This window comes from Oryctolagus cuniculus, chromosome 18 (assembly GCF_051225735.1).
Source record: "Oryctolagus cuniculus isolate XC-2025 breed Fujian yellow rabbit chromosome 18, ASM5122573v1, whole genome shotgun sequence".
NCBI lineage: Eukaryota > Metazoa > Chordata > Mammalia > Lagomorpha > Leporidae > Oryctolagus > Oryctolagus cuniculus.
In genome coordinates, this window is record NC_142884.1 from 26122017 (window position 1) to 26148389 (window position 26373).

General features: G+C 44.4%; 1 protein-coding gene across 3 annotated transcripts in view; it reads right to left on the reverse strand.

Annotated features, from left to right (window-relative positions):
• Nucleotides 1-26373, reverse strand: part of LOC138846717 (putative ATP-dependent RNA helicase TDRD12) — a 90248-nt gene that overhangs the window by 43613 nt on the left and 20262 nt on the right. For 2 of the 3 annotated variants that reach the window (XM_089319180.1, XM_089319178.1), the window contains 5 exons: nucleotides 25617-25803; nucleotides 23927-24019; nucleotides 14044-14141; nucleotides 12699-12775; nucleotides 8237-8317 (listed from right to left, as the gene is read on the reverse strand). In XM_089319180.1, coding sequence (XP_089175306.1) covers nucleotides 8237-8317; nucleotides 12699-12775; nucleotides 14044-14141; nucleotides 23927-24019; nucleotides 25617-25803 — 536 coding nt within the window. The remainder of the gene's footprint in view (nucleotides 1-8236; nucleotides 8318-12698; nucleotides 12776-14043; nucleotides 14142-23926; nucleotides 24020-25616; nucleotides 25804-26373) is intronic. The other variant, XM_089319179.1, reaches the window with a different exon arrangement.

Here is a 26373-nt window from a genome sequence, read left to right on the forward strand (position 1 = left end):
AACTCTGAGGAGGCATGGTATAAGTGGACTGTATAGTTTCCCGAGTGTCCAGGTTTCTATACACAAAGGCAAAAAGGTATTAGGACTCTGAGTTAAGAGGAATTAATTTAAAAAGGCATCTTTTTGGTTCAGGACAGTATATAAATGAACCTTTCCTCTCCAGGTATCTGAGTAAGTAGAGTGTATGTGTTTGGGATAACATAGTGACAGGAAAAACCGCCTCACTCACTACCCACAGGTTCTATACTAAGCAGTACTCCCCATTTGGCTTCCTGACTGGGAGAACCAGGGTGCTGCAGGGTAAACTGACAGGCTTAATCAATCCAAGCTCCAGGGACTTCCAGAGCAGGGGCAGATTCCTTTCGTGGCCACTGTCTGATGGATACTGTCTCTTTCACAGATATTCTACTGGGGAAATGTTATGGGCTAGCCCTGGGGTGGAAGTGTCCCATACAGATGGGTCTACTTGATTTTTAACACTCTCAGGAACACTGGCATGTTCTGGGTTCTTGGGGTTGAGAAGTACTGACAGGCAGCTGCCTGTGATGGCTCACCATCATTTGTACCTGGTCCTTTCTAGGGAGACAGCAACCCCAAGTTTAGCTCAGGAACATATAAAAGGGATGTGGGTTAGACTGGTCTCATAGGCAAGGGGGGAAGTAAACTCTTACCTTAGGTTGACTGTCTGTACCTGTTACCATGCAGTCGCAGTTGGAGAGGGGGCCGACAGGATGAGTCAGGACAGAGTAGGCGGCTCCGGTGAACACAAGGAACTCAGTTCCCCTACCTGCCACTTCTAGAGTGCCTGGGGTTCTGCTGGAGTGATGGTGAAGGATCGTGCTGAAGTCAGAACCGAGCAGGTGCCTGGGTCTCATCAGGAGGTGACCGCCTGCCTCCCATCCAAGAGGCTGGCCAGGAGGGGTCTCTTGCCAGGGTCCCCCAGTGGCCCTCTAGCCTGCAATAGGCACTCTGGCTGCATCTGTGGCTGGTGTACCCTCTCTGGTTGTCTGGTCTTCTGGGCTTTTGGGGGTTCCTCCTGGAGTGGCTAATTAATCAGGGCAGCAGAAAGCTGCACCACTTTAGCCAATCTATTACCTCTGCTCATCTCCTCTGTCCTGTCTCAACTGCTGGAAGACCCTGAAGTCCTCCTCCGCCATGATCAACAATCGGGTCTGAGGTCCTGCCTCAGTGTTTGTTTCTTCTAATGTCGGGGCTGCCTGAATAATAAAACACCCAGCAAGTAAGGCTCACACTCAGCAGAGTCGGGATCTGTGCTCATGTATTTCCTAAAGGCCTCGGTGAGCCAGCCCAAAAAGCTGGCTGGTTCTCTTCCTTTTCCTGAATGGTCCCTGTTAACTGTGTCATAATTAACAGGCTGCATCACACACCTTTTCATCCCCTCTGTTATAAGGCAATAAGCTGTGCCATCCTGTCTCTCAGTCTGATCTACAATCCCACTGTGTTCCTGATCTGGAACCACTCTGTCCCTACCTGGGATACTGAGTGGTGACAAAACTGGTTGCTCGTTCTCTGGCCTTCTTGAGGAAATGCACTGGGGGCACAACAAACAACAATATCTTGCCTAGTAAGAGGGTCAAACTTAGCTTGGTAAATTCACCCCTAAACCTCCACTATCTCAGAAAGACAGCTAAACTGTTCTTGAGGTAGTCCCAGCTCAGTTACTGAGAAAGAAGCATGGACTTTGGGACTCCACCTTCCCCACCTGCTACTCCTCTTAAAAGAAAGCAGTCTGGGTCGTAGAAGGTGGGGTGGGAGAGAAGACAGCTGTTTCTGCAGCCCAGTGGAGGCCCATCAGGAAGGGGACACAGGTGGGTTGTTCCTGATGGTGGTTGTGAAGGGGTGGAAGGCATGGAGGAGGTGACACCAGGGTTAGCGTCTGGGATGCCAACAGGATGAGGACAAAGTGGTAGAAGCCAATGGGGGTCAAGGAGTTGGGGTTCTAAAGATGAGGTCAGTAACTAACGGTCACGGACTGCAGGACGGGGTGCCTAGGAACAGCAGCCATGCAGCCTCAACAGGAATCATGAAGCTTGGGGTCCTGACAGAGCTTCAAAAAAATCTTGACCACAAGGAATTTCTCCACATTTTCCCTCAAAACACAAAAACCCAGTTAAAGAATGGTGTTATAAATTAGTGACCTGTTCATGGGCCATGTCTCTTGATCCTCTCCTTGTACTGAGGTCATACCATGTTGAATAAAAAGTAACTTTTTCCTTTTTAGCCATCCAACCTAAACTGTTCCCAAGTGTTTAAGATGCAACCCAGGGACAGTGCCTGGGATACTTGAAGTGTTTCCCATATGGGCCCTTCAATGGAGTCTGTGGTCTATTATTAAAGGTCCTGGGACTGGGTATTGTCTCCACCAGTGGACAGCTATCCATGAATACAAGCACCCTGGTCCTGACCCACCTGCAGATATAAGCAGCGAGAAACAAAGTAATAGTCAAGATCAGAGAGGCAGAAGGATCAGGAGGAAAAATCTCAAATCTGCCTCTATGGACTCTGTGTGGTAGGGGATGATCCCCACCAGTTCTCCATGATCCCTGCTGGGTGATATCCATGGGGCACCTGAATCTGAATGGCTTAGAAGTTCCAGCCACCTTGCAGGTAGTGGGAGCCATGGCTGGAGGGCAGGAGCAAGATGATGTCCTGGGAGGCAAGATCAGAGTAAAAGGACATCGACTGGGAGTTTTCAGACAGGACTAAACCAAAACCAAAACCAAAGCTGCAGCTCCAGCAGTCAGCTGTGTTGATTCTACCCAGTAACCAGAGTGCACAGGGGCAACCCACCTGTCCCCTGCTGCGTGATCAGTGCCAGAAGCCAACAGTTCCAACCCACCCCACATGATGTCTGCTAAGGTGCCTCAAATCAAAATCCAAAACTAAAACCAAAAACCAAGCCCGAGGACTTAAAGAGGAAAAAGAGAGGAAAGAAAAACAGGTGAGAGGAAAGAAAAACAGTGGGTGAGGTAAGCTGGGATTCTGGGAGGTCAGAGAACTCTCCAACAGCAGAGACCCTGAAGCAAAGGCACAGGCAGCCAGTGCCCCACTGAGAGAGGGTTCCATCTGTCTGTACACCCACCAACCCTCACCTTCCCCAAGGGGAAATACTCCCTTTGCCAGGTTCCAACCAGAAACATGTTACTGACCCCAGGTTCTTTGGCTCACCTGCAAGTATCAACGCACAAGAGGCCAATGTGCAACCCACACAAGATTCGTTGGGGGTCTTGTGTTGGAGCACAAGGTGGAAAGCATGGCATGAAGAGGTTCTGCCAACTGGTTCTCCAACAGTAGCTGAACAGGTACTTTTATGGGGTTGGGAAGGTATGGTGGCTCCCTGTTGGCACAAAGCATTTTGGTCTGCACCTGGTTTAGTGTCCTGTGCAGAGGTGCTCTTGTGTTTTTTTTTGCACACAACACCTTCAAAATGGTGGCGTTACTACCACCACCCCAGGAAAGTCACCTATTGTTGCATGAGTTACAGGGGGCAGGTACAGGTTGAGGAAGTCCTTTAGCAGGGCCGCAGGGGTCGTCTGTGGTTAGGATCTGATGCTCCTTGCTCCGATTGGTTTCAAGCTGGATATGGACACATGTCAGGTTGGGAGAGGCTTGACTGCATAGCCCCTGCTTCCATCCTGTCTCAGAAGGACTGTACTTAGAAAGAGGGAGCTTAAGCTAACAACTGAAAAATGACAGTTTGATTGACTTCTGTCACTCAGCACCCAGGACCCTGGCAAGCAGATCTTGTCCCATGGCAAGAGACAGGAGGACTTTTCCTGGGGCATCTGACCTACTGAGGAGGAAGGACTAGAGACAGACTTCAGAGGTTCCCCCACAGCAGCTAACTCCACGATGAGACTCACAGTCAACGAGCTGTTGGGCACTCAGAAGCCTTAGGAGGCTGGTTAGGCCCCTACATGAAAATAAAAGCAGACAAAGACCACAGCCATCTAGGGAAAACCTCTCACCTTGCAGAGACAAAAATAACTGTATCTTGCAAAAATTAGAAACACTACAGGGAGAAGAAGTCTCCACAAAATTAGTAGTATCCTTAGAGAAATAAGAGAAAACATCACTAAGAGGAAACAAGGGTGGGACATCACATAAGAGAAAAATCCAGCAAAATACAATTTAATATTTGAAATTAAAGACTCAGTAAAATTAGAAGATAAAGTTATGAAAATGTCCCAAAAGTAGAGCAAAAAGAGATGAAATAACAGAAGAAAAAATGTATTTGTATTTTTAGCATTTTTTAATTCATTTGGAAGACAGGCAGAGAGAATCTTCTATACATTACTTCATTCCCCCAAAAGCCTGCAATAGTAAGGGCTGGACCAGGCCAACACCAGGACTCCATCCAGGTTTCCTACATGCAAATGCACTTGGGTCATCACTGGCTGCTTCCTGGGGTACAAATTAGCAGGAAGCTGGAGTCAGAAGCAGATCCAGGACTCAAATCCAGGCACTCCAATATGGAATGTAGGTGTCTCAAGTGGTGTATTAACTGCAGCACCATACATTTTCTCCAGAAGAATATTAAAGAAAAATTTCCATGACCAGTCCAGGAAATCCAAGATGTGACTCATGGTTCTTGAAAGACAAGAATGTGGTGCAGAAGAGATCAATAAAACAGAAAGGCAAGAGTACTTTCCAAAGTGAGAGACATGAGTTTACCAATGAATAGGATCCACTGGCACTGCAGCATGAAATCTCCCCACACTGGCTCTAACGGGAGAACTGGTTAGTTTCCAAAGAGTTTAAGAAAATGCTTTATGGTTTATTTTCTTTTTCTTTCTTTTCTTTCTTTTTCTTTTCTTTCTTTGACAGGCAGAGTGGACAGTGAGAGAGAGAGACAGAGAGAAAGGTCTTCCTTTTGCCATTGGTTCACCCTCCAATGGCCGCTGCGGCCGGCGCACCACGCTGATCCAATGGCAGGAGCCAGGTGCTTCTCCTGGTCTCCCATGGGGTGCAGGGCCCAAGCACTTGGGCCATCCTCCACTGCACTCCCTGGCCACAGCAGAGAGCTGGCCTGGAAGAGGGGCAACCAGGACAGAATCCGGCGCCCCGACCGGGACTAGAACCCGGTGTGCTGGCACCGCAAGGTGGAGGATTAGCCTAGTGAGCCGCGGCGCCGGCTGGGAAATTCTTAAAATCAGATTTTCCTGGTATTCATTTGTTCCAGATCACTGAAAAAGGAGAACTCTGAAAGGCCGGGAAGATTCTTAAATAAGGAATCAGAAAGGAGAGGACCTCTCAGCAACAGAAGCTGGAGACCAGAGGATGAAGCAGAAATGCATTCAAAATGTTCACCCACTCTATGGATCAAGTGTGCCGATAGTTTAAAAGCATTTAGGGGAAGTTTCAAAAATTGTATCTTTCATGTTTCCCTTCTCTGGAAGTTACCAAAGGATGTTTTCTACCAAAATAAGAGAGTAAAACCAAGGAAGAGAAAGCTGGGAGGTCTAGGAGAAAGGATTCAGTTCAAGAGTGTTTCCCAAACATGGAGCTCCTCAGGCACAAACCAGGGCAGGCCAGAGGCTCTGGGGAGGTCTCCAAGGAGACACAAGTGTAGACAACAGAGGGGACTCTAGAGCTACATCAGTAAACAAACACATATTCTCTTTCTTTCTCTCTCACACACACACACACACACACACACACACACAGGAAAAGCAACAGAAGATAAGGAACTCCATCACTCTCGGTTCTGTGCTCAGAGCCTGTGGACACTGAATGTCCATCTCACAGAATCAGGATGTCGGAGGATGGGATTATGGGAGGAACACATGTGACTTCAAGAGGGAAGAGAAGTGGTAACCAGAGCTCACCAGCCAGTGTACTCTGGCAGAGTGCTCTGGTTAGGAAAGACAGCTGCCCAGCATCAGGATTCCACAGCCTCTGTGAAGCTCATTTCAGTCTATAAAGCTTTACTAAGCACTGGTGATGAAACCCTGATATTGAGACAGTATTATAAAGAATACATGTGTTTGGGGGCTACCATTGTGGTGCAGTGGGTTAAGCTGCGGCTTACAACAATGGCATTGTTGTGCCAGTTCAAGTCCCAGCTGCTCTGCTTCTAATTCAGCTTCCTGCTGATGGGCCTAGGAAGGCAAGAGAAGGTGGCCCAAGCACTTGGACCCCTGCCACCCATGTGGGAGATCTGGATGGAGTTCCTGGCCCAGAACTGCCTGTTGGAGTCATTTGAGGGGAGTGACTCAGCAGATAAATCTCTCAAGTTCCCCCAACCCTTTGCTGCCCAACAGCTATGCCTTTCAAACAAATAAATGTATCTTTAAAAAGAACACATGTATTTAGAGAAAAATTTCCATTTTAAGTAAGCGGGTAGTACAAAGTAGGCAAATGTGAAAATGTTTAATGGTAGACAATAATAAAGAACATATTATAGTAAGAATGAGACAGAGGAAAGACAGGCTAAGAAATGAAAAGAAAGCCACAGGGTCATAGACATTCCAGATGACACACAGGAGCCAACTGGCCAGCACTTCATTCTCCCTGCACCCAGACCACCTCCTTAAGCATTCGTGAAAGTACTCTCCCTGGCACTTCTGGCTGCAGCAACAACACCCTCTTCACAATAATGCTGTGGAGAGCTGCTACCAACCACATGGAGCTGAAATTCACCACCATTCCCAGCAGACACCGAGGGCCCCTGCTGAAGTTGATGACAGGCTAGAAATCGCACCTCAGGCACAATCTAAGCAGCTTAGACTACACCAAGGGGAGCAGCTTCTCTTGCAGTTATGGGCCCTTCAACTCTGGAGTGGATCCTGACACTCTCCTTGCCACCCAATGATCCAAGAACCCAAAGGACAAGTGGCATGCATTCCCAGAATGGGCAAGAAGACTGACTCGGGGGTGGCCTCTTCCTGAGCTCACTATAATTTGGAGGTTTCAAAATGAGTTATGTGAAAGACATAATTCTAAGGAGAAAGAAACAGAATTGCATGATGGTACTTACAGACTGAGCAACACCATCAGTGCCAGAAACTGGCAGGAAAAGCAAACAAGCTTCAAACAGAGGAGGCTGGTGGATGCTCGACCTTGAACACCGTCCTTACTGGCCGGGCAGTATGTGTCACCTTTCCTGACGTTATTACCGTTTTCAACACAGATTTCATTACAGGGCTGTGACACCTGCAGATCATACTTGAGAAAAGGCCATCTCTTTTTCAGGTTGCCCTCACCAGAGGGCCAGATATGACCGGCACTCGGTTCCCCAGGCTTTGGACATGGCACGGCCAGTCAGGCAGGATCTCCAGGCCACCCTGGGGTTTCTAGGAAACCCACTGCTTATTCCTTCTCTTCTGTTTAATCTTGAGCCACTTCAAGGTTCCACCGTAAATAAGACTGCTAGAATAACTGATGTCATTTAACCACAGGGTTCTAAGTAAAAGACACTGAGTGAGAGACAAGACAGAATTTTCGAATATAGAAATAAAAGGGAATAACATTCCAGAGTTAATTTAGCAGGTTATAATTTAAAACAGAAGAAATCAACTGCAGGGAGACATAAAATCAGGTGCATTAACAGCTACCTCCAGATCTGTGGACTCCATGGCAGCCTTCAAAGTCTGGCCCTGGACTTCTGCGAGGAGCTCCTGCTATGCCAGAGGCCTCTGGGGGTACAGCTAGCACCACCCCCACTTCGACTCCCTGGCCCAGTCAGTGGATAGATTAGGACCCATTCACCTCCCAACTTTCTGCCATTCTAGTGGCTCCAGTGTAGCTGTTGCTATTTCAAATATAAAACTGCTTAGGCTGGTATAGTAATAATAATAAAGAAAACTGACAGGAAAATATTTTGTGGACCACACAAGTATATAATTTACTGTTCTGCTGCCAACAGTTCTCCAGCAGGTAGGAGACCTGTTTAACCCCATAAAACTAGGAGGAAAACAAACACCAACCCATAGAGAATCAACAGCCCCAATTTTGTCTACTTCATTTTATAAACCTGTTCACTTCACAAGAGAATCAGGAATGTGAAGGAAACGACATTCTGGAACAAAGCCCCAAACAGAGACACTGTTGATCAGGAAGGAAAAGCATAGCTCAGAGCCTGCAGGAGTCTTACTGTATAGATATTTTCTGATGAGAACATAGGTTTGAAATTAATAATAAAATATATCAATTCCTCCTTATAATTTTATTACAATCATTTCAATAAACAATTCAGGCAAACAAAAACTCTTACTTCACACAGCCATTCTTCTCATCATAATCCTTCTTCTCAGCCAGGCAAAGTGGTTTCTCATTTGGTTTCTGACTTGAAGCACTAGAAATCAAAAAGCATTGTTAAAAATTTGTGAACCTATTTGCCCCAATTTTGAAGATATCTTGGGGCTGGCGCTGTGCGCAGCAGGTTAACGCCCTGGCCTGAAGCGCCGGTATCTCATATGGGTGCTGGTTCTAGTCCCGGCTGCTCCTCTTCCAATCCAGCTCTCTGCTGTGGCCTGGGATAGCAGCAAAAGATAGCCCAAGCCCTTGGGCCCCTGCACCCACGTGGGAGACCTGGAAGAAGCTCCTGGCTCCTGGCTATGGATCAGTGCAGCTCTGGCCATTGCACCCAATTGGGGAGTGAACCATTGGATGGAAGACCTCTCTCTCTGCCTCTCCTCTCTCTGTGTGTAATTCTGACTTTCAAATAAATAAATAAATCTTCAAAAAAATATGAGAAAAACTACATCAAGACAAATAATAATTAAATTGCTCATACTGGTACTATCGATAAAATCTTAAAAGCACTCAGAAGAAGAGACATATGGCAAACAGAGGAACAGAGAAAAAGATGACAGACTTTGCACCAAGAATGATACAAGCAAGAAGGCAGAAGAGCAGTAAGTTTAAAATACAGCAAAGAAGGGACTGTCAATGTAGAATTCTAGACCAAGTGAAAATATTGTTTTCCAAAGTGAAACTACTAATTTTTTCAGACATACAAAGCTAAAAGAATTCATCACCAGCAGTTATCTGGTTTAGAGGCAAATGTTCCAACTTAACTACATACTAAGGCTACAGTGTAGTTAGTTAAATCTTTCTGAAAGATACCTGAGTGTTTAAATCAAAGTCATTTTCAAGACATACTAAAAGGCAGTCATAATCAAAACAGCTTGGTACTGGTACAAAAACAGATGGATAGACCAATGGAACAGAATAGAAATGCCAGAAATCAATCCAAGCATCTACAATCAACTTTATATTTGACCAAGGAGCTAAAACCAATCCCTGGAGCAAGGACAGTCTCTTCAACAAATGGTGCTGGGAAAACTAGATTTCCACATGCAGAAGCATTAAGCAGGACCCCTACCTAACACCTACACAAAAATCCACTCAACATGGGTTAAAGACCTAAATCTACGACCTGATAGCATCAAATTATTAGAGAATATTGGGGAAACCCTGCAAGACATTGGCACAGGCAAAGAGTTCTTGGAAATGACCCCAGAGGCACAGGCTATCAAAGCCAAAGTTAACAAATGGGATTACATCAAATTGAGACACTTCCTTACTGCAAAAGAAACACTCAGGAAAGTAAAGAGGCAACTGAATGGGAGAAATATTTGTGAACTATGCAACTGATAAAGGACTAATAACCAGAATATATTAACAGATCAAGAAACTCCACAACAACAAACAACCCAGTTAAAAAATGCACAAAGGACTTAAACAGACATTTGTCAAAAGAGGAAAAGAGACACACGCTCAGGATCACTAGTCATCAGGGAAATGCAAATCAAAACCCCAATGAGGTTTTACCTCACCCCAGTTAGAATGGCTTTCATACAGAAATCAACAAACAACAAATGCTGGTGAGGATGTGGGAGAAAAGGTACCCTAGTCCACTGTTGGTGGGAATGTAAATTGGTAAAGCCATTATGGAAGACAGTAGGGAGATATCATATGACCTAGCCATCCCACTCCTGGGAATTTACCCAAGGGAAATAAAATCAGCAAACAAAAGAGTTATCTGCTCCCCCATGTTTACTGCAGCTCAATTAACAATAGCAAAGACACGGAATCAACTTAAATGCCCATCAACTAAAGACTGGATAAAGAAATTATAGTATATGTACTCTATGGAATACTACACAACTGTAAAAACAAAAATGAAATCCAGTCATTTGCAACAAAATGGATGAGGTCCAAAAGGGACAAATACCATATATTCTCCCTGATCTGTGATAACTAACACAGCACCTAAAAGGAAATCTGTAGAAGGGAAATTGGTACTTTGAGAAGCAATGACTTGAACAGCACTTGTCTTGACTGTCAAGGAACATTTTTTTCTTTTCCTTAATGGATAATGGGACTGGGAATGGGGGGGGGGAGGAGGAGGAGGTGAGGTGGAAGGGCAGGTATGGTGGGAAGAGTCACTATATTCCTAAAGTCATACTTATGAAATTTGTACTCATTAAAGGTTTCTTTGGGAAAAAAATGTCATAATAGATTCTAGTATATAAATACATCACATGCCATCTACAGCATATAGTCCAGGAGGGGAAAAGTAGAACACTATCTTAAGTTCTTAGACTACAAAGGAAGTGGTATAGTGTGATGGCTTTTCTGTGGTTTCTTTAATGTTATGGACACATATCTTGATGAGACAAGTTTATAGTCAAAACCCTTGATACTCATCTTTAAGGAGATGACAATCCAGGCTTTGCTCCCCACTAACTCTTAACCCCCTAAGTAATCCTGCCCTCTGGTCTGTGTATACCCATGCTCCATACCCAGACCACCCCATGCTGGCCTTCACTGGACCTGCCTTACAGAAACTACTCTGTCCAACAAGGAAATAAGGTCATCTAGCACCCATTTTCATTGAGTTTTTGTTGCTAAGCAATCATCACATGATTTTTCCTTTACATTAATATATGTTCAATCAGATAGGCATATGGCCTAGTGGTTAAGACACCAGTTAGGAGGCTCATGTCCCACATCAGAGTGCCCAGATTCCATTCCTAGCCTCAGCTCCCAATTCCAGTTTCCTGACAATGCAGACGTTAGGAGGCAGCATGATGTGAGCTGGGTTCCTGCCTGCTACACCGGAGACTTGAGTTGAGTTCTGGGTACCTGGTTTCAGCCTGGCTCAGTCCTGGTCATTGCAGGTATTTTGGGTGGGAACCAGTGGATTGGAGCTGTCTATCTCATTCCTTGTCTCTCTGCCTATATATGTATGTGTACCATTTATAAATAAATGTGAGATTATTTATTTTAAGGGCAGAGTAACAGAGACAACTAGAGACAGAGATTGTCTAGCCCAGGTCCACCTCCCAGAGGCCTGCAACAAGCATGGTTGAGTCAGGGTGAAGCCACCAGGAATGCCATCCAGGTCTCCCACATGGATGGCAGGGGCCCAGGCACTTGGGCCATCATCTGCTGCCTTCCCATGAACATTAGCAGGGAACTGGATTGGAAACAAAGCAGCTGGAACTCAAACTGGCATTCCAATTCGGGATATGGGTGTCTCAAGTGGTGACTTAACCTGTTGTGCCACAACACTAGTCCCTTCATATCCCTGGGTTTTAATCTGTTTAATCTCTGGGTTTATTAAATCTGTGGGTTCAAGAAACCACACATCGAAAAATGCTCAGATGGGGCTGGCGTTGTGATGTAGTGGATAAAGCCACAGCCTGTGACACTGGCATCCCACATCTGTACTGGTTCGAGTCCCAGCTGCTCCACTTCCAATCTAGCTCCCTGCTAATACACCTGGGAAAGCAGCAGAGGATGGCCCAAGTACTTGGGCCCCTGGTACCCATGTGGGAGACCTGGAAGAAGCTCCTGGTTTCGGTATGGCCCAACTCCAGCCACTGTGGCCACTTGGAGAGTGAACTGGCAGATAGAAGATCTCCCTCTCTCCCTCTCTCTCTGTAACTCTGAATTTCAAATAAAGGGAGGAGAGAATTTCCACTTCTGACTATGACCTTGTCTGAATAAGATTGAAGTCGGCGAACTCAAAAGGCTTCCATAGCCCTGGCAACTCATGACTAGAGCCTAGAGAGAATACTGACTCCATAAACAAGAGTGTCAAATTGTTAAGTCAACAGCAGGAGTCACTGTGTACTTACTCCTCATGTGGGATCTCTGTCCTTAATGTGCTGTCCAATGTGAATTAAAGCTATAACTAGTACTGAAACAGTATTTTACACTTTATGTTCTGTGTGGGTGCAAACTGATGATATCTTTACTTAATATATACTAAATCGATCTTCTGTATAGAAAGATAATTGAAAATGAATCTTGATGTGAATGTAATGGGAGAGGGAGCAGGAGATGGGAGGGGTGCGAGTGGGAGGGAAGTTATGAGGGGGGGAAGCCATTGTAATCCATAAACTGTACTTTGGAAATTTATATTTACTAAATAAAAGTTAAAAAAATACTCAGAAAAAAATCTATGTCTGCACTGAACATGTGCAGATGCCTTTCCCTGTGATTATGCCCCAAACAATACAGTCTAATGACTACTGGCATAGCAGCCACGCTGTACTAGTCACAGAAGTAATCTAGAGATGATTTAGCACATGGAAATGTGCATGGGTCACACAAGAGACTCGAGTGTCTGTAGACTTTGGTTTCATGGAAACAGTCTCCCACAGAGAAGACAACATTACACTACAGGCTCTACCCAATTATGCTGAATTTTTAAATCATACCTTGTTGCTGGGATATCTGGGTCGGCATATATGGTTATTCCTCTTTTTGTTGGCCAGTATGCTGAAGATTCAATACACTTCAATAAGAAAAAAAAAAGTATGTCAGCAACATACAGATATAGACATTTCTTTTTAAATAAAAATCCATGGGAATTATTCTCAAGAGGAACCAGTCCAGGTAATTTTCATATACAAAACAATCTGCTGAGACAAAGAACGCAAAGACAGATGATTACAGGTTACACCCCTGCTGGAGTCACTAGACGGAAGAGAAGGCAGCTTTACAATGTCCCATAATGATACTCACCATTCTCGCCAAAACTACTGCAGGGCAGTTAGAACTGAAATAAACTTTTTTAAATAAAAGATTAACTTACTTAGTTGAAAGGCAGAGTTAAAGGGACAAAGGGAGAAGGTGGGAGAGAAAGACATTGATCTTCCATCCACTGGTTCACTCCCCTAATATAGCTCAACTTCCAGGACTGGGCCAGCCCAAAGGCAGGAGCCTGGAACTCCATCTAGATTTCCCACACAGGGCCCAAGGGAGGGGCCCAAGGACTTGGGCCATCCTTTTGCTGCTTTCCTAGGCATATGAGCGGGAGCTGGACTGGAAGCGGAACAACAGGAACTAGAACTTGTACCCCTATAAGATGCTGCTGCTGAAGGCAGCAGCTTAACTGGCTGAGCCACAATACCAGCCCTGCAACAAACTATTAAGAGTGTCCCAGAATGCCAGGTTTTCACAGTCCTAAATGAGAACACCTAATTTTGCAGAGGCCATTAGTCCCATAAACAAGAGCTTGGTAGGAGGGGAGCTGGAGCTCTTTCAAAGTAACCAAACATGTAAAGTCTGGTTTCATAAACAAAACTATTGTAGCCAAGGATTTTTCTAATAGAAACCATGTTTTTGGTTACTAATAGACTCTAAAGAATATTATTAACATTTTGCAAATTGTGTATAAAATGAGCATTTTAAAAACACAATTTTATTGGGCCAGCACTGTGGTGTAGCGGGTTAAGCTGCCGCCTGCAGTACCGGCATCCCATATGGGTGCCAGTTCGAGTCACAGCTGCTCCACTTCTGATCCAGCTCTCTGCTATGGCCTGGGAAAACAGTAGAAGATGGCCCAAGTCCTTGGGCCCCTGCACCCACGTGGGAGACCCAGAAAAAGCTCCTGGTTCCTGGCTTCAGATCAGCCCAGCTCCAGCCACTGCGGCCAGCTGGGGAGTAAACCAGCAGGTGGAAGACCTCCCTCTTTCTCTCTCTCTCTCTCTCTCTCTGCGTCTCCTTCTGTGTAACATTGACTTTCAAATAAATAAATAAATCTTTAAAGGAAAATACAACCTTATTTTCATCTTTTAAAGAGAGGCACTGCTGTTTCTTTTCAGATTTCTTTTTAGGTGAATCTCTCAATGAATCCATATTACAATTCACATCTTTATCTGAAAAAGAAAAACAGTGATAAAAAAGCTACTTTGAAAGGTGTTATTGATAGAAAGGATACCAAAAAATTAATAAAAATAAACACCATTATGAAATCTTAATACAGGAAAATACAAAATAGGACTTTACATGGAATTTAAAATCTTGTGTCACAATACCAGATTTCAGGACATACTACAGGGCAGTTGTAATCAAAACAGCATGGTACTGGTACAGAAACAGACGGATAGACCAATGGAACAGAATTGAAACACCAGAAATCAACCCAAACATCTACAGCCAACTTATATTTGATCAAGGATCTAAAACCAATTCCTGGAGCAAGGACAGTCTATTCAATAAATGGTGCTGGGAAAACTGGATTTCCACATGCAGAAGCATGAAGCAAGACCCCTACCTTACACCTTACACAAAAATCCACTCAACATGGATTAAAGACCTAAATCTACGACCTGACACCATCAAGTTATTAGAGAACATTGGAGAAACCCTTCAAGATATTGGCACAAGCAAAGAGTTTCTGGAAAAGACCCGGGAGGCACAGGCAGTCAAAGCCAAAATCAACTATTGGGATTGCATCAAATTGAGAAATTTCTGTACTGCAAAAGAAACAGTCAGGAGAGTGAAGAGACAACCGACAGAATGGGAAAAAATATTTGCAAACTATGCAACAGATAAAGGGTTAATAACCAGAATCTACAAAGAGATCAAGAAACTCCACAACAACAAAACCAACAACCCACTTAAGAGATGGGCCAAGGACCTCAATAGACATTTTTCAAAAGAGGAAATCCAAATGGCCAACAGGCACATGAAAAAATGTTCAAGGTCACTAGCAATCAGGGAAATGCAAATCAAAACCACAATGAGGTTTCACCTCACCCCGGTTAGAATGGCTCACATACAGAAATCTACCAACAACAGATGCTGGCGAGGATGTGGGGAAAAAGGGACACTAACCCACTGTTGGTGGGAATGCAAACTGGTCAAGCCACTATGGAAGTCAGTCTGGAGATTCCTCAGAAACCTGAAGATAACCCTACTGTTCGACCCAGCCATCCCACTCCTTGGAATTTACCCAGAGGAATTTAAATTGGCAAACAAAAAAGCGGTCTGCACCCTAATGTTTATTGCAGATCAATTCACAATAGCCAAGACCTGGAACCAACCTAAATGCCCATCAATGGTAGACTGGATAAAGAAATTATGGGATATGCACTCTTTAGAATACTATACTGCAGTAAAAAACAATGAAATTCGGTCCTTTGCAACAAAATGGAGGAATCTGGAACACATCATGCTGAGTGAAATAAGCCAGTCCCAAAGGGACAAATATCGTATGTTCTCCCTGATCAGTGACAACTGACTGAACACCAAAAAGGAAACCTCCTGAAGTGAAATGGACACTATGAGAAACGGTGACTTGATCAGCAGAGCCCTGACTGTTAATGAACAACTTAATACGTTATCCCTCTTAGTATTTTTTTGTCTGTTCTACTTAATATGACTGGTTTAATTCTGTAATTAATACACAGTTATTCTTAAGTGTTGAAATTTAACTGAAATGTGATCCCTGTTAAATATAAGAGTGGGAATAAGAGAGGGAAGAGATGTACAATTTGGGACATGCTCAAGCTGACTTGCCCCAAATGGTAGAGTTAGAAACATACCAGGGGATTCCAATTCAATCCCATCAAGGTGGCATGTACCAATGCCATCTCACTAGTTCAAGTGATCAATTTCAGTTCAATTGATCATAATGAAAGGACTAAGAGTCAAAGGGAGCACATAAACAAGTCTAGTACCTGCTAACACTAACCGATAGAATAAATAAAGGGGAGAGTGATCCAACATGGGAAGCGAGATACTCAGCAGACTCATAGAATGGCAGATGTCCTAAACAGCACTCTGGCCTCAGAATCAGCCCTAAAGGCATTCTGATCGGGCTGAAAAGCCCACGAGAGTATTTCAGGCATGGAAAGCCAAGACACTCTGGCAAAAAAAAAAAAAAAAAAAAAAAAAAAACAAACAAAACAAAAACCAAACCAAACCAAACCTAAATGAAAGATCTCTGTGAGTGAGATCCCAGTGGAAAGAACAGGTCTTCAAAGAAGGAGGTACCTTTCTCTGAAGGGAGGAGAGAACCTCCACTTTTGATTATGACCTTGTCTAAACAAGATAAGAGTCGGAGAACTCAAAAGGCTTCCATAGCCTTGGAAACTCATGACTGGAGCATAGGGAGATTACTGATGCCATAAACAGGAGTGTCAATTTGTAAAGTCAACAACAGGAGTCACTGTGCACTTACTCCTCATGTAGGATCTCTGTCCTTAATGAGACTTAATGCTATAACAAGTACTCAAACAGTATATTTAACTTTGTGTTTCTATGGGGGTGCAAACTGTTGAAATCTTTACTTAATGTATACTTTTTTTTTTTTTTTTTTTTTTTAATTTTTGACAGGCAGAGTGGACAGTGAGAGAGAGAGACAGAGAGAGAAAGGTCTTCCTTTGCCGTTGGTTCACCCTCCAATGGCCGCCGCTGCAGCCGGCGCACCGCGCTGATCCGATGGCAGGAGCCAGGATCCAGGTGCTTTTCCTGGTCTCCCATGGGGTGCAGGTCCCAAGCACCTGGGCCATCCTCCACTGCACTCCCTGGCCATAGCAGAGAGCTGGCCTGGAAGAGGGGCAACCGGGACAGAATCCGGCGCCCCAACCGGGACTAGAACCCGGTGTGCCGGCGCCGCAAGGCGGAGGATTAGCCTATTGAGCCACGGCGCCGGCCTACTTAATGTATACTAAACTGATCTGTAAAAAAAAAAAAAAAAGAAGAAATTATCAATTCCCAACTTGACTCTCACTGGGATGAAACATGACAATAGGTCTGATCTGATTTCATCATCATTTAAAAAATCATCTATTATTTTTCACTTTATGTTTCTGTGTGGGAGCAAACTGTTGAAATCTTTACTTAATGTATGCTAAACTGATCTTCTGTATATAAAGAGAATCGAAAATGAATCTTGATGTGAATGGAAGGGGAGAGGGAGTGGGAAAGGGGAGGGTTGCAGGTGGGAGGGACGTTATGGGGGGGAAGCCATTGTAATCCATAAGCTGTACTTTGGAAATTTATATTCATTAAATAAAAGTTAAAAAAAAAATCTTGTGTCAACCCTGACTGTTAAGAAAAAGGTTCTAAAAATTCCCCTATCAGTTTAATGAAAAATGAAACATAATTTATTTTCCCAACTTAGCAGAGATCTTTTCCAAAGAAGGCAACAGTCTTATCTCCCAACACATAATTACAATGCGACTTTGACTCCCATAGCAAGATGGGATCTACGAGTATTTTACTTTCCCATGAACCTGAGTGGGTTCATCAAAGACATGGGAGTGATGCTGCATGACTCTAAGGCTAGATCACAACAAGACTTGCTCTCTTGGACACTCACTGTTGAAACCCAGCCACCAGGTTGGGAGGTGCCCAAGCAACACAAGGCTGCTACAGGTCAGACAACAGCCTCAGCTGAGGTTCCAGCCCAAAGCCAGCATCAACTGCCAGAACCTGACTACACAGTCTTCAGGTGAATCCCAGTGTTTGGTTACCATCAGCCTCTATGTCTTTCCAGCTGAGGCCCAAGACACTGAGAAACAGTGACAAACACTCCTGGGGGCCACTCTGAGGTCCTGATCACAGAATCCAGAGCATTATAAAATGGGGAGATTTGTTGTAACTGGAATACTGACTGTAAGTCAGTTTCAGCCAAGTTCAGGTTCACAACTATGCACATCACTTCTTTTAGGGGTACACGGAACAATTGATACCTGCACTACATGAGCTCTGAAGGACCCATTGTACCTTCTCTGCCCTACTCTTCCTCAAATACGACTCTAGTTCCTTGTCCTCTGATATACAGCCATCTCTCTGCTACACCAGCTCTGTCCTGTGCATCTCACCTTATCATGCAACAGACACAGAGGGCCATCGATCGCTGTAGTGCAGTGAGCTAAAGGCCCGGCCTGCAGTGCTAGCATCCCATATGGGCACCAGTTCTAGTCCAGGCTGCTCCTCTTCCAATTCAGCTCTCTGCTATGGCCTGGGAAAGCAGTACAAGATGGCACAAGTCCCTGGGCCCCTGCACCTGCATGGGAGATCAGAAAAAACTCCTGACTCCTGGCTTCAGCTCAGCTCAGCTCTGGCCATCACAGTCATTTGGGGAGTGAATCAGTGGATGGAAAATCTCTCTCTCTGGCTCTTCCTCTCTCTGTAACTCTTTCATAAATAAAATAAATCTTAAAAAAAAAAAAAAGACACAGAAGCTACCAGAAAACAGGATGATGGGCACCTGCATTTGTCCTAGTGGTTATGAGACCCACATCCCACACAGGAGCACCTGGACTTGATTCCTGGCTACAGCTTCTCATTGCAGCTTCTTCCTAATGCAGACCCCAGAAGGCAGTGGGGATGTCTCAAGTAACTGGGTACCTGCCACCTACACGGGAGACCTGGGTTGTGTTCCTGGTTCTCAGCTTCAGCCTGGCTCATCCTTGGCCACTGTGGGTGTTTGGGACGTAAGCTAGCAGATAGAAATTCTCTCTCCCTATACCTTAAAATAAATTTAAAAAAAATTTAAGATGAAAGTAAACAAGCTGAATCTGAATAACCCAGGAGGTATAAAAAATTCTAAAGCACTCTCTTTCAAATATCTTCATCATGGATTGGCGCTGTGGTGTAAAGCCACCACCTGCAGTGCTGGCATCCGATTTGGGCATCGGTTCAAGTCCTGGCTGCTCCACTTCTGATCCAGCTCTCTGCTATGGCCTGGGAAAGCAGAAGATAGTCCAAGTCTTTGAGCCCCTGCACCCATATGGGAGACCAGGAAGAGGCTCAGCTCCTGGAATTGCAGCCCTCTGGGGACTGAACCAGCAGATGGAACACCTGTCTCTCTCCCTCTGCCTCTCTGTAACTCTGCCTTTCAGATAAATAAATAAATCTTAAATAAATCTTCATCAGCTAAGCCTAAATCTGATTTTGAGAAGTGAAAACAATCATTTAGTGAATACTACAGATAATCAAGCTGGGTATTTACAGGTTGTAAAAATTGAGGCATGACTTCCAAGGAAGGGAATCCAACCCCACATCATCTCCTAGGAACCTCCAGAGGCAGTTCCAGCAGTGTTCACTCTAAGTACTAATAAGAAAACCAGCCATTAGACACTAAACTACTGAAACAAAGAGCTAACACGGCAATGTGAGCTGATACCGCATTCTGGTCTGATCCTTCTCTAAGGTACTGTGCAGGCCAGGCATGCGTAGCTGGGGTCTAGAATTACACTACCTGTTTGGGGGTGCAGCATCTCAGCTGAGAACACAAACTCCAATCTGGAGCTGGAGTAGAGGTAGTAGTTGAAATTCACAAAGAGAAAATGTCCACACAAGATCAGCCTTCAAACAAAAAGCACAAAGTAGTGCAGTGCCATCAATACGTGGCAATCAAGAAACAAAGCGTGGGAAGGGAGATTCAGGCCTGAAATAAAATAACGGTCTGAAAGGATTTTTAAAAAGATGTAAAAGTCTGTAAAACTATTTAGAACACCAGCGAGAATAAGGAATAGTATTCATGGAACAAAACAGTTGGATATAAAAAGGCAGGCAAACAAACAAAAAAAATTAGGCAATAAAAAGTCTTTAAACTGAAAACTCAAAAGATAAATACTAGACTGGAAACAAAGAGGATGACATTCAAAAAATTAAGAAAACCTCTCAGAAATCAGTTCATTTAAAGTAAAAGTAAATACAAAATAGAAAAAAAGGAGCTTGGTGGGCACTTAACCTAGCAGTTGAGACACACACATCCATGTCAGCACACCTAGGTCACCTGGCTCTGGCTCTGGCTCCAGCCTCCTGCTAATGCTGACTCTGGGAGGCAGTGGTGACAGCTCCAGTAATCTGATTCCTGCCTCCCACTTAGAAGACTCGGATAGCATCCCAGGCTCCCAGCTTCAACCCCAGTCCAGCCCAGGCATTCTGGGATGTGAAACAGCAAATGCAAGTGTTCTCTCTGCCTCTCAAATAAATAATTTTTCAAAAGAAAAAAGAAGGCTAAGAGAAAAGGATGAGAGATGAAGAAACACTAATCTACAGAAGGAAAGGAGGAAAAAAAATCTGTCAAACATGTTACTAACATCAGGGCCACTGTGGCACAGCAGGCTAAGCTGCTGCCTGTGATGACAGCACTCCCTATGAGTGCCAGTTTGTCCCAGCTGCCCCACTTCTGATCCAGTTCCCTGCTAGTGCTCCTGGGAAAGCAGCTGACCATGGCCCAAGTACCTGGGCCCTTGAAAAACACATGAGACCCAGATGGAGCTCTGGGCTCCGGGCTTTGGCCTGGCCCAGGCCTGGCTACTGCAGCCATTTAGGGCATGAACCAGCAGATGAAGATGTCACTTGTTCTCTCTTCCTCTCTCTGTAACTCTGCCTTTTCAATAAATAATTTTTTTAAAAAAAGTTAACTTCTAATGACACCAAAAGAGACAGATATAAATATGTGTGTGTATGGACACACATACACATCAACTCCTGATTTTCTTTTTAAGATTTATTTATTTATTTAAAACAGTTAGAGAGAGACAGAGAGAGGTCTTCCATCCAATGGTTCACTCCCCAATTGGCCGCAATGGCCGGAGCTGCACCAATCTGAAGCCAGGAAACAGGAGCTTCTTCCAGGTTTCCCACATGGGTGCAGGGGCCCGAGGACTTTGGCCATCTTCTACTGCTATCCCAGACCATAGCAGAAGCTGGATCGGAAGTGGAGCAGCCGGGTCTTGAACCGGCGCCCATATGGGATGCTGGCGCTTCAGGCCAGGGCTTTAACCCGCTGTGTCACAGCGCCGGCCCCAACTCCTGATTTTCAATACATAGAAAAGATAATAGATGTACAGATGTACACACACGCCAAAGACATACATATCCTTGCTTCTGTCCACAGGAGTGCCTCAGAGCAATGGTACCCTAACAACCACACCTGGCTCCCAGATTTTGGCTGAAAAATGCCATTCCCTATGAAAGGAAGCCAGGGCAATTTAGAAGAGCTGCTGATTTCTGTTACAGATAGGAATCCACATTAATATGCTCATGAATACATGAGCAAATACAAGGGACAGAAGTCTTTACATGGTTTCCCAGCACCTGTCTGCAAAGCCCTCACAATGGGCAAGAGCACAGCTTTCAGTGGAGAAGCCCGGCGGGCTCCACCTTCCTCAGTGATACAGTGAACTCCATCAGGAACAGGGCCAAGGGAAACCCTGCGTCGTCTGGCAGGACGGGACGGGATGAACAGCCCAAGGCAAGGCTGAAGGACACGGCGCGCAGTCAGGTAAGGCATCAGGAAGGACCGGGGAACAGCTCCCGACGGCACAGCACTCAGGAGACGATCACTAAAGCAGTTCAGTGGCGCTAACCCGCATCCCTCCACTATCAGCAGAATCTGACTGGGGTCTGAGGGTTACAGGGTCACACGGGTGCCTGCTACCATTCCATTCCGCTTTTGATGGCTGTTGTGGATATTTGGGGGAATGTCCTTGTCTGATGAAGAAACACTCAGGTATTAGGGAACGATGGACATTAAGGCAGCAACTTTTTTTTTAGTGGTTTTGGGAAAAACACTCTTTACAATGTTCTCCAACTTTTTAGAATGTCTGGGATTATTCTAAAAATACTTCTACTGAGAAGATGGATGCAAACTCCGCAGAAGCAGATGAATCGCCAGAATAGCACCTGACTTAGAGTAAGTGCTTCATAAAGGTCTTTAGAAGGAATGACTGTGGACAGGGGTACGGGAGCTCATCTGTCACAGAAATCATGACCATGTCTACAGCTGACAAGCCTCAAAACAGTAAAAAATACACATATGTAATTATTTTTAAAGTTCAGAATTAAATATCAAAATAAAGAGCTTTAAAATAAAAAGGTTTATGTCTGGGGAGCAACCTAGGATGAGACAAGTATGAACAGGAGGGGCCAGTGCTATGGCGCAGTGGGTTAAAGCCCTGCCCTGAAGCACCAGCATCCCATATGGGCGCCGGTTCTAGTCCTGGCTGCTCCTCTTCCAATCCAGCTCTCTGTTATGGCCTGGGATATCAGAAGATGGCCCAAGTGCTTGGGCCCCTGCACCCACGTGGGAAACCTGGAAGAAGCTCCTGGCTCTTGGCTTTGGATTGGCGTAGCTCTAGCCATTGCGGCCATCTGGAGAGTGAACGAGTGGATGGAAGACCTCTCTGTCTGTAACTCTGTCTTTCAAATAAAAAAAAAAAATAAATCTTCCAAAAAAAAAGTATGAACAGGAGAAAATCACTTTCCATGACAGCCATTTTATGCTATTTATTTGACCAACCATTAGCAAAGCATTACTCTTTGGTTTTAAAAAATATATGTAATGTAGAATGGGCATTTGGCCTAGCAACTGACGTTCATGTTTCATATTGTGGTGCCTAGGTTCAATGCCTGACTTAGGCTCCCGACTCCAGCTTCCTGCTAATGCAGACCCTGAGAGACAGCAGCGATGGCTTTAGTGATCAGGGTCCTGCTACACATGTCAGAGACTTGGACTGAGTTCCTGGCTCCTGACTTCAGCACCCCCCAACCTGGCCCTGGGCTGTTACAGGCACATGGAGACAACACATGGGGGCAAGCTCTCTCCCTTCCTGCCCTTTCTGTCTCTCAAATAACTTAATTTTTAAAAATTAAAATAAAATTATATAAGGCAATTTCAAAGAGAAATAGCAAAAATTAATTGAAATACAGTTAAAATAGCTTTTTACAAGGATTAAAGGAAAATAATTACATGCATAAACAACATCTAACAATTTTGCTTTTTTACATAACCATCTAGTCATACTTCACATCAGCTTTTGTTGGTTCACTATAACATTTTCCTTTTCAAAGATATGCATGAGAGGCCAGCATTATGGCACAGCAGATTAAGCAGCCACTTGTAAGGTATGAACCATGTATATTTTTTAAAAAGATTTATTTATTTATTCGAAAGGGAGAGAGAGAGAGAGGTTTTCCACTTGCTAGTTCAGTTCCCAAATGGCCACAACATCTGAGACTTGCCCAGGCTGAAGCCAGGAGCCTGTAACTCCATCTGCGTCTCCCATGTGGGTACAGGGGCCCACATACTTGGGTCATCTTCTGATTCCACAGTTTTCCAAGGTACATTAGCAGGGAACTGGATCTAAAGCAAAGGAACAGGATTCAAACAAGCACTACGACACAAGATGTGCGCGTTGCAAGTGGCTGCACATTTCATTCTACCTTTCAAATAGATTAATAAAAACTTTAAAAAAAAAAAAGAAAGAAAGAAGCCAACAGATTTCACCCTGGTGCAACATTCTAATTCATCAAATATCTACACAAGATATGAAATCAAAGACTGGTGATCTCTGCCCTCCTCAGTGTGTCTTCCTTGCCTGTACACGCTTGATTGCTTGAAAGAAAACTCAGCCACAAAAGCATATGTACAGCCTGAGAACACACCACTGGCCTAGGCCAGGCTGAGAAAAATCCGTACCACACACAGACAAGCTCTAAGGATGCACCATAGGGCCAGTTACCACTGACAGCACCTATGTCACAAACTGGCTCCACTAGAGAGCGAGCGAGCGAGCAAGCGCGAGAGCGCGAGAAGCTACCACAGCCCCTCTAAACAACCTTCATAAGCTTTAGACAGATAAGAGTATTCTCTTACTCTGCCTATGAAATAAGCCAAAGTAGCAGAACTCACCCAGCACTGCAGCAGTTGGCTCCAGGTCACCAACAACATCCTTGCACCTCGTATGCTGCAGAGAATGTGTCAGCAAATTTAAACCATGAGAATCTGATCAAAAGAACAAATTTTAGGATTAAAGCTTGAAATAAAACTCCAAATTACATGATTTCTGTTCTTATTGGTGCTTTAAAGAACAAAATACCTGGGTGGGGACAGGAATGTGAGTGACATTTAAAAAATCATTTCCACAGTCTACAACTGCCCCTTCTTCATACCTTATAGAAAAATACATTTTAAATAAATAACTCTTTAAAAAAAGATTTATTTGAGAGGTAGAATTACAGACAGAAGAAGAGACAGAGAAAAGTCTTCCATCTGCTGGTTCACTCTGCAAATGGCTCCAACAGCCAGAGCTGGGCCGATCCGAAGCCAGGAACCAGGAGGCTTTTCCGAGTTTCCCACATGGGTGCAGGGGCCCAAACAATTGGGCCATCTTGTGCTGCCTTCTCATATGCATTAGCAGGAAGCTGGGTCACCAAGACTTGAATTGGCACTCTGTGTCACAAGCAGCCACTCAACCCACTCCACTACACCACAACACTGCCCCCAGTTTTAGACGTTTTGTTTATTTGAAAGGCAGAGTACAGGGGACAAAGAGAGACAAAGAGAGAGATCTTCTATCTGTTGACTCACTATCCAAAGGATATTCCTTTTGCTGATTTAAAGTCACTGAAAAGTGGATTTTCCTCAAATTGAGTTTCACAGCTAAAACAGATTGCAATTTCGAGGTTGCAATTTCCTTAGAACTGATGAATATTTGAGCAAAGTTAAAGATGTTCATCTAATAAATTGATTGCTGTGAGGTACAGGCTAAGACTGCCATCCACATGGGAGACCCTGATGGAGTTCCAGGTTCCTGATTTTGGCCCGGCCCAGCTCTGATTGTTGTGGCCATTTGGGAAGTGAACCAGTGAATGGAAGATCTCTTTACTTTTTATTTACTTTTTTAAGATTTATTTTATTTATTTGAAAGAGTTACACAGAGAGAGAAGGAGAGGCAGAGAGAGAGAGAGGCCTTCCAATCGCTGGCTCACTCCCCAAATGGCAGCAATGGCTGGAGCTGTGCTATCCGAATGAAGCCAGGAGCCTCCTCCGGGTCTTCCCACGTGGGTGCAGGGGCCCAAGGACTTGGGCCATCCTCTACTGCTTTCCCAGGCCACAGCAGAGAGCTGGATTGGAAGAGGAGCTGCCGGGACTTGAACTGGCACCCATATGGGATGCTGGCACTGCAGGTGGCGGCTTTACTCACTACACCACAGCGCCGGCCCCAGAAGATCTTTTTCAACTCTCCTTCTCCATCACTCTGCCTTTCAAATAAATATTTCAAATAAATAAATATTTTTTTTAAAGTGTGTTTAAAACTTATTCAAAAACTTACTTTGCAAATAACTTTAAGCTGCAGACATCTGGACTTCTGAAAACATAATGTTAACAAGAAACCAGAATTGTTTCGTCCTGGTCTCACATAAACAAACTGTAGCAGTTTCAGGACCTTAAAACCTATCTCAGACTCATCAGGATTAAACTTTAAACAGTCCAAGTCTTTGTCTCCACATGGGGAAAAGTTGGCACAATAACTCCTATCAATACAGTAAGGTCGTGAACAATCTGAGAGAAATACAAGTTGGTCAGAGAATTCACTCACCTTCCATTCTTTGGAAATATTTTCCTTGCAAAAACATTGGCCAAAGAGTAAGAGCTGGGTTGAGTTTCTTGGAGGAGGCTGAGTTCATATTTAATCTTGGTTTCTCTACAGAATCCAGCTGCTGCTTCTCCATGGGTGACACATAACAAGCAAAATTCTTTGCAACCAGGTCGTCATTAACACAAACCTGCAGATGCGACACATTTCATGAAGGGTAAGACAGGATGGTCACATGACTGAAGAAAGCATTTCAGACTCAACTCAAGAGGACTTTACAGAACACAACATGGTAAAAGCTGATCTCAGGACTTCTGTTGTGGTAATGGTGAACTGAATACTTCTCACCGATCCTCCTGCTAAGAAAACAGCAATGATCTGTGTGAAATACAATCCTCGAAAAGGCACTAGAGAACCAACACCACCCAGCCAGGCAGAGATCTGGTGGGAAAACAAGGACAAAGCATTAACCATAAAAGGAAGACTGACAAATGAGATTTGATCAAACCGAAAACTCTGCTCTTCCAAAGACAGTGACAAGATGGGGCAAAACATTTTAAAGCCAGGTGCCTGAATAGACATGTACCTAGAATAAATACAGAGAGAACATGTATCTCTCTGAAACTCAATGAAAAGAGAACTACCCAATTAAAAACGGGCAAAAGGTCTCAATGTCACTGAAGACGACAGAGGATGGCAAAAAAGGATGTGAAAACATTTTTTGTTTTTGGGGAACGGCAAACTTAAACCCCTGGGAGCC